This window comes from Lipotes vexillifer, unplaced genomic scaffold (genome assembly GCF_000442215.2).
Source record: "Lipotes vexillifer unplaced genomic scaffold, Lipotes_vexillifer_v1.1 scaffold543, whole genome shotgun sequence".
Lineage (NCBI taxonomy): Eukaryota > Metazoa > Chordata > Mammalia > Artiodactyla > Lipotidae > Lipotes > Lipotes vexillifer.
Window position 1 is genome coordinate 3,209,586 of NW_006799055.1, and position 9,462 is coordinate 3,219,047.

The 9,462-nt window shown below is 41.4% G+C and overlaps 1 protein-coding gene across 1 annotated transcript in view; it reads right to left on the reverse strand.

Annotated features, from left to right (window-relative positions):
* The window catches only part of WASF3 (WASP family member 3), a 36,844-nt gene extending 27,637 nt beyond the window's left edge, over positions 1-9,207 (reverse strand). The window contains exon 1 of the mRNA XM_007471451.1: positions 9,075-9,207. Within this exon, the coding sequence (XP_007471513.1) occupies positions 9,075-9,207 (133 nt within the window). The remainder of the gene's footprint in view (positions 1-9,074) is intronic.
* Between the last annotated feature and the right edge of the window lie 255 nt (positions 9,208-9,462).

Here is a 9,462-nt window from a genome sequence, read left to right on the forward strand (position 1 = left end):
AACCGAGTGCTCACCTGAGGAATGCTCGTGATCTTACATCTCTCTTCCTTTCTGATATAAGCATTTAAAGGTACAAATTTCCCCCTAAGCACCTCTTTACGTTAATCCCACAAATACACTGGTGAGTTTGTGTGTTCATTACCCACACAGTCAGAGACAGTTCGCAATTTCCTTTTTGATTTCTTCTTTGACCCAAGGAGTTATTTTAGAAGCTATTGCTTGATTTTCCAATACGTGAGAATTATCTAAAAAAGTTATTATAATTATTTTCTCATTAACACCATACTCTTTATGGTATCAATCTTTTCAAATGCATTATTTTCTGGCTAAGCATATGTCCCACCTTGAGGAACATTCCATGTGAACTGAACATTAGAAGAACGTGTATTCTACAGGTGGGAGTTTAGTGTTCTGTAAAGGCCAATTAGGTCAGATTGGCTGGGAGTGTTGCTCAAAACTTCCATATCCTGGTAAGTTGTGATTCTCAGAATCTGTCTGTCTTTCCAAATTTTGGGGCAGCGGTTTGTCCTGTGAACTCAGTTCTCTGATGGATCTAAGAGAAGCTGGTGGATTTCGGTTTGTTGAGCTCTTTTCCTGTTATGCAGGCGGGAGTGGCTTCTAAGTTCCTGAAACGCCGGGCTGGAGTCATCTGTGGATCCTGTTTCTACTAACTTCTCTTTGTCTTAATTATGAGTCATGCTTTTCTCCTTTCCCACGTGTCTCCTATTTTAATTTTTTGCTGGACGTGTGTAAAAGACTAGTCAAGAACGAAGTAGACAGGGCTGCCCTGGTGGCGCAGTGGTTGAGAATCTGCCTGCGAATGCAGGCGACACGGGTTCGAGCCCTGGTCTGGGAGGATCCCATATGCTGCGGAGCGACTAGGCCCGTGAGCCACAACTACTGAGCCCGTGCGTCTGGAGCCTGTGCTCCGCAACAAGAGAGGCCGCGACAGTCAGAGGCCCGCACACCACGATGAAGAGCGGCCCCCGCTTGCCACAACTAGAGAAAGCCCTCGCACAGAAACGAAGACCCAACACAGCAAAAATAAATAAATAAATTACTAAACTCCTACCCCCAACATCTTCTTTAAAAAAAAGAAGGAAACAGACAATGTTTACTCCTGTGAAAGGTGCTACGTCAAGGAGGAACAGAACTCAGGATGCTGGTAACCACAGTCATGGACCTGAGAGGGGAGTGATCGTGGTTAGGACAACTTTAGAAAACGACACTAAAATCATTGAAAATATTCCCTCAAAGTTTTTAGATGATAATAACAGTGTAAATCACAACCATCAGAAAGACACCTGTAAGTCACTGAAGACACGTTACCATAAGCCTATGAACTCATGAAATGGGAAGAATACTGATGACAAAAGCAGAGAGGCTTGATGGCAGACTTGACTGAACATTCGGACGTGGCTGGCTCTCCACCTGTGCTCTGGAGAATGTCTACACTTAAATCCTGCCATGTCGCAACCCGTCCAGGGCAAGGAGAAGTGAGAAACGGCCCCCTCATCGTTTCTTCTGTTAAGGAAGTGTCTCCGATGTTCCAGGTGGGGCGGTAAGTGCTTGCATTCCCAACAGCCCTGCCTTTGTGGGGGGACTCTCATTGTACTCACCTCCGGTTCTACGGCTGACGGAGTTGTGCCTTATACTTTCCTAAGTACACATTTCTCTTACCTCTCTTCACTGGCTTCCTATTTTTATCCACAAGTAATGCAAATACTTATCTCAGATTGAAGCAGTAAACTTTAAAAAATTCGTGCTGTTTCTTCCAGCCAGCTCTGTCCACTACGTTCATACGTTTTCTCTTAAAGTACCGCAACCCAGCCTTAACCTGCATGGAAATGAACTTATGATCTATTTCTTGCATATACTGTGTTTACATCTTCCCTTTCACTTCAAAAATCCCATTTGGCTAAAAACATCCAAGAAATCTATTCAGTGCATGCCTTCAAAATACTTAAATCTCTATTCTGACTAGAACGGCACTTGGTATAATCAATTAATACAACCCTGAATTTCAGATCCAATTACATAAAGCAGATGTATTACACTGCAAGCCCTCAAGGAAGCATTTTTATGACGATTTGGCATTTGGTTTGATACGAGACATAATACATACCATAAGGAGTAGCAATAAAAATAATAATCACTAATTAAAATCTGAGAAAACAACAGAATTTCTTTCTCATTTATACAAGTACTCAATGTAGAAATTAATAGAAAATGGATTTTGTAATAACTTTTTTTTAGAGACTCACGTTTAAAATTAATGGAGTCTCAAAATTTTATACCATTTGTAAGAACGATCCCAGCTCTTTGTGAGGAAGTTTGATGACCTATAAGATGTAAGAAATCTTAAAAACAAAAACAAAAACACGGTGTCAAAAAAGACTAGCGACGTATGTACCAGTTTTGTACAAGAATTATGACAGTGCCTCCCTGACAAAGAAACATACGGTTATGTCCAATAGCAAGATAATGGTTAATGATACTGTATCAATATAACACAGTAATCTCTAGCTATTAAAAATGTGTCTTAGAAGAATCAACAAAGATGTTTACTATATACAAGTGAGTATAGGCTACAAAACCGTATGTATGAGGTATCATTTTTATAATGATATATACAAAGCATTATCAATGACTTCCTCTGATTAATAAAAAAATTTGTAATTTTTTTCCTCTGTGTTGCCCTGTGCTAAGTTCTCTATATGATCTGATTAGTACCATCAAATATAACCAAAAACTTTGGGGCAGGGGAGGCACCTAAGGTCTAACTCCTTTCCTTGTGACATACTCTTAAGAAAGGAAAAGGAAGACAGCTATAATCACAAGAACGAAGTGAAAGAAGTGGAAACCAGCCTGGGAGGTATTGAAATGGATTTGCGTCATCCTTGGCACAAATGCCCTATTTCCTTTTTAAAGCAAATTATATTAAAATTACATTATAACATCAGTAGGAATTTGATTGCAAGACACTGTGATTGCTTTGTTTTGTTTTTTTTTGCGGTACGCGGGCCTCTCACTGTCGTGGCCTCTCCCGTCGCGGAGCACAGGCTCCGGACGCGCAGGCCCAATGGCCATGGCTCACGGGCCCAGCCGCTCCGCGGCATGTGGGATCCTCCCGGACCGGGGCACGAACCCGCGTCCCCTGCATCGGCAGGCGGACTCTCAACCGCTGCGCCACCAGGGAAGCCCAAGACACTGTAATTTTAATTGAGCAACTAGCTGATAAGAACAAAAGCACTCAGGTAGTTAATCAAGGAACATGATGAAAAAGCACTCCTGGTTTAATGTTAATTGCTACACTAAACTGTCATTATTTGAAGAAAAATATATCAATATTCCATTACCGGAAAACCAAGTGACACACTAACTTTTTTTCAATGAAGTAGAGTTGATTTACAATATTATTTAGCTTCAGGTATACAGTACATAGTGATTCAGTATTTTTACAGATTATATACACTCCCTTAAAAGTCATTACAAGATAACGGCTGTAATTCCCTGTGCTGTACAATATATCCGTGTTGCTTATCTATTTTAGACCTAGCAGTATGTATCTCTTAATCCCATACCCCTATCTTGCCCCTCCCAGTGGCTACCCCACTGGTAACCACTAGCTTGTTTTCTATATCTGTGAGTCTCTGTTTTGCTAGATACATGCACTTATTTTTTCGATTCCACATATAAGTGACATACAGTATCTTTTTCTGACTGATTATTTCACTAAGTATAATGTTCTCTAGGTCCATCCATATTGCTGCAAATGGCCAAATTTCATTCTTTTCTATGGCTGAGTAATATTCCACTGTATATATGTACCACATCTTCTTTATCCATTCCTCTGTCAATGGACATTTAGGTTGCTTCCATGTCTTGGCTGTAGTAAATAGTGCTGCTAAGAGCACTGGGGTGCATGTATGTTTTCAAGTTAGTGTTTTCATTTTTTCTGGATATAAACCCAGGAGTGGAAGTGCTGAGTCATATGGTAACTCTATTTTTAGTTTTTTCGAGGAAGCTCCATACTGTTTTCCATAGAGAATTCACCAATTTATTGATACATTCCCACAACAGTGTACATATCCTCACTGACATTTGTTATTTGTAGACTTTTTGATGATGGCCATTCTGATAAGTGTGAGGTGATATCTCATTGTTTTGATTTGCATTTCTCTAATAATTAGAAAAGCTGGGTATATCACCCTCCCAGACTTCAGACTATACTACAAAGCTACAGTAATCAAAACTGCATGGTACCAGCACAAAAATAAACACACAGCTCAATGGAACACAATAAACAGCCCAGAAATAAACCCACACACTTATGGTCAGTTCATCTACAACAAAGGAAGCAAGAATATACAATGCAGAGAAGACAGTCTCTTCAACAAGTGGTGCTGGGAAAACTGGACAGCTGCATGTAAAAGAATGAAATTAGAACATTTCCTCACACCATATACAAAAATAAACTCAAAATGGATTAAAGACCTAATTGTAAGATGTGAAACCATAAAACTCCTAGAAGAGAACATAGGCAGAATACTCTTTGACATAAATCACAGCAATTTTTTTATCTGTCTCCTAAGGCAAAAGAAACAAAAGCAAAAATAAACAAATGGGACCTAATTAAACTTAGAAGCTTCTGCACAGCCAAAGAAACCACTGACAAAATGAAGAGACAATCTATGGAGTGAGAGAAAATATTTACAAATGATATGACTGACAAGGGATTATTATCCAAAATATACAGACAGCTCATACAATTCAATATCAAAACAACCAACCAAACCAATCAAAAAATGGGCAGAAGACCTGAACAGACATTGTTCCATAAAACACATACAGATGGCCAACAGGCCAAGTAACACACGATTAACCAAGACCACTTCAAAAAGTGGCTTTCCTTCTCCCTCCCACTCCCCTCCCCACACCATCATTCATATTAGAAGTTAGTAACACTCAAAGGAAAAAAATCTGAAAACTACTAAACACTAATTTTTTATTTTATTGGACAAAGCTTTGAAAGCTTTTGATACTTATTCTCTAATTATAAGGCTGTTCAAGTTACAAATTTCCTCTTCCTCATTTCTATGACTGTTCTTATACTCAATACCAATAAGCAGTATTTTTTCCTTGAAAAGAAGCAATTCCCTGAAAAGCCTGGGAAATATCTAGTTCTGACAAAATTTCTGGCCCTTTAAAGTCAAGTGTCTAGTTTGGATGTAGTGGGAGCACTGTAACTGGTAAAAACCTAAAGATTTCCCCAAAGTTACGTAGAGTCACTGGGGCTTCAAAGGCCTATCTGGTACCAGGACCAGGTTCTCTTGTTTGATGTTAAGTTATTTAAACCCTCATCACCCTGAACTGTTCCCCCACAGATGTGATGAGAATCAGAATGATCTGGTGAATCGGGCCCTCAATTGCTAGTCTTCCTTTTTGGAAAAGACCAAAGAAATTCCTTCTGGCCCCTTGGTCTGTTCTTCCTTCCTTAGACCCACTAGAGAATTAGTTACTCTGGATCACGGCAGGAGGACAAGTCTGCTGCTCAGGCAGGTATGACCACTCTAGGATCAAGGCAAATCCCTGAAGTTCCCCTTGGGATTCCCCCAAGATGGCCTTTGTAGACAAAGTCTAGCCTCCCTCTGTATCACTTATAGGAAGTTCAGATGACTGTACATCACCTGTCCTAATCTGGGAGTGGAGGCGCTGGGGGCAGGGTGGGCAGGATCCTATTGAATGACGGTCAGAAACTCAAAGGAATAAAAAAATAGACTCTGTTTTGACTTTATTTTGAAAATTCATCCTCAGTAATAGACGAATTTTAATATGACAGACTCATACTTTCCTAAAACTTCACTTTAAAAATAACTGATGAATGATTAGAAAATTAGAAAACAACACAAAAGCTCTACTCAGTGCTCTGTGGTGACCTAAGTGGGAAGGAAATCCAAAAGGAGGGGATATATGTGTATGTATGGCTTATTTACTTGGCTGTACAGCAGAAAGTAACACAGCATTGTAAAGCAACTATACTCCAATAAAAATTTTTAAAAAAGAAATCTATTTATGTCCAGGAAAAAAAAAGAAAAAAACATTGTTTTATCGATTTATAAACATTCTTTTAAATTCTTATTTTCCTTAACAATTTTAGATCATAAAAATATTTTTGCATATACCTTTCCTCATCTCCTGTATTTCCACACAGTGGGAAAAAAAAACCTACAAAAACTAAAGATTCACCCAAAATGTAGACGTCACTCGTCATGTGCAAGAGTTTATGGCAGGTCATAATTGCATGTTGCCTACTGTATGACCATATTGACGTCCATTACATATGCTTTTGTAACTTCTAAGTAGGGACCCAGTTGACTTTATTTGCTGTATGCTGCACCTAGAGGAGCACCGAGTGAATAAACAGGAATAAATAAATCACTGGTTATCAGTAATTTGCTGCTCCACCACCAATTAACAACCATCCTCGTTTTCTGAAGTTGCACCCTTGGCTCTCGCGCCCCCGTCCTCCCTGGGCACCTGTGAGGGTCTGCCGTGAACCGGCCACGCGGCTCCTTGACCGGGCGCAGGGCCATCAGTGCAACCCTCCTGCCTCGCCGGCCCGGGGCCTCGCTCGTGCCCAGTGCCTGTTTCTCTCCCCGCGCCCTCCTGCCTTTCTTCGCCCGCTGGCTTCCTCTAGCTCTTTGCGGCCTCCCTCCACCCCCCGCAATAACCACGCAGGCCTGCGATGGCCACCGGGACCTCTCGGTCCTGGGCGACACCCCAGCGGTAGATCCCACCATAAACGAGCACACGCGCTGTGTCTTAGTTCAAACTTCCCGACAGAACACAACTGGCCCAGACAGGCTTTTCGATCCAGACACGCAGCATCTGACTTCGTAGGTCACCCCGATCACAATCCCTGCAGTGATTCCTAGCATCTTCTGTTCAAGCTCCCCCAGTGATTCTAGCAGAGAATCGGGGCTGAAGCAGGCTGACTGGGGTTGGACTGTGCTTGAGGCCAGGACCCATGCCTGGTCCACTCATGAGGCTAGAGCAGGATGTGTGTACAAAACGTCACCACGGCTCCAGTGGTGCACTGTTTCCTACTGCTGCTGTAACAAATTTTCACAACTTTAGTGGATTAAAACAACACAAAATTACCACCTTACAGCTCTAGAGATCAGACGTGTGAAATGTTACCACTGGGCTGAAATCCAGGTGCTGGCAGAGCTCTGTTCCCTTGGAGGCCCCAGGGGAAAGTCCAGTTCCCGGCCTTGTGCAATGTACAGAGGCCACCTGCACTCCTCGGCTCGTGGCCTCTTTTCCTGTCTTTGGAGCCAGCAACGGTTGATGGATCCTTCTCACATCCTATCACTCTGACACTCCTTTCTCCCACTTAAAGGACCCCCAGGATTACACGGGGCCCACCAGACAGCCCAGGATAACCTCCTTCTCGTGAGGTGAGCTGACGAGCAGCCTTAATCCTCCCCTTGCCCAGTCACACAGCACATCTGCAGGTTCCCAGGGTGAGGATGCAGACATCCTCAGAGGGGCTGTGATCATTGTGCCTACACACGGACTCTACAGAACAAAACGTACCCCGTGGGTAGTTTCACTTAGAAGAGACTGTGGCCAAGCAGGCACCTCTGATGTAACACTGTGCACGAGGCACGGTGTGATTATTAAAACCTTAACAGTTCATGTTGGCTTTCATCACTTAGACCTTATGCCAATAGACGTTTCAGCCATAAGAAAACAGGAGACTGAAACAACATTCTTATGGAGATATGTGAATGCACACAGAAATACTTTCACCCTTCAATGATTTACAAGGTATCCTCCTGTAATTATATGAATTTATACATTTTACCCACCACCACTACCAAAAATCAATTATAATTAGTTCAGATTCCAGAAGAAATCTATTTTGAAGCACATTTTAAGCAATTTCCAAATTACTTTTGTTTAGCCAATGATTATAGACATAATATATCAAAAATATATCAATAACGATGCACTACAATTATTCTTTCAAAGAAAAAAAAAATACTCTTCCATAGTGTTTCTCCTTCAAAACAAATAAAAGCACTTGAGTTGTTTTTCAAACCACTCTCCCCTGCTTGACGCGGCCAGGATGTGAAATTTCATGGAGGATTTTCTCGTTATTAACAGGGGTTCTGAAAATTTAACTGTGAAAACCTGTCATCCAAAATGCAGTGTGAACCATCTAAACCGAAAAGGAGTGGGACGAAGTGAGAAAATAAGATCACGATGTAAATGTAAGAGTTAGGGAGAAAGACTGCAGCTTCCAAAAGCTTTGAAGGAGAAGCATTTTCATGCATATGTGAGTCTTAAGAAATGGAATATTTCTTGGGTATATTTCATATTAATGTTCAAAGTTAGAGTAACAGGAAGTCCTCTCTTCCTTACGCTTGTGTTTGCTTACATTTCTATAATCTGTGTATGTAACGTGTACATGGCACTGCATACATCAACTCATCTGCTGACCTCAATCTGGAAGTCAATACCTGCATTTTAACCTTTAGTAGGTTAAAATCAGCAAGTCTCACTAGCTTGGGGCTTGATTCTTTGATTCATTTGGAATATTATTCAATCAACAAACATGTATTGAGCCTCTATTCTAACGCCGGGCATATCACAGGTGTGACCTAGTTTTCAATTCGTTACACTGAAAAACAATTAGTCCTGTCCAAGTTTAATGCATAATTCATGTTTTTGAAAATGCCGATTATTTTATCCTCATTTTTAATAAGCTTTTAAAAATGAACACTACTTTAAATCTACACATTTGGTGGTACTAGTGACTTGTGAACTGGTCAATGCTAACTTCATCACACGAAGCTGGTATCACCAGACCAGTGAGGGGGCCACAGCTGACTGCACGCTGGGAAATTCAAGAGGGAGGGTGGGAGGGAGGGAGGCTCTCTCCTTCAAAGCTGCAGCCTCTTCTCTGGACAATCACATAACTATTGAATTGAAATCAATTTGCTAATTTGTTAAAATATGTCACTGGTAATCAGAAGAAAGGAGTCCCGAGGCAAGACACTCACTCAGACTGCTCAGCTGGCGTATGATGGCAGCCAGGGTGCTGTTGGTCACACACTCGAGTTCACTGGGGATGCCCTCGGGCAGGGCTCCCCGGCACAAGTGCCGGGGTTCGATGTTCCTCTTCACTAAAGGCATGGCTCACGATCTGAAAATTAAAAAGGCAGTTTTAAAAGCTCATACTCACATTTTAACAAGCCTAGAGTTTCAACTCCCTGGAAAACTGACTTTTCCAGGAATCTGCATCATCCTATCATTTCTATGTGAGAGGATCAGCTCAATATGCAACAGATGTCGAAGTACTTACACGAATGCCATAGATTTCAAAGATATATGGACAGCACAATCCTACTTTTATAGAAAAAGGATGTACGCAAGATTTCCAGTTAAGCA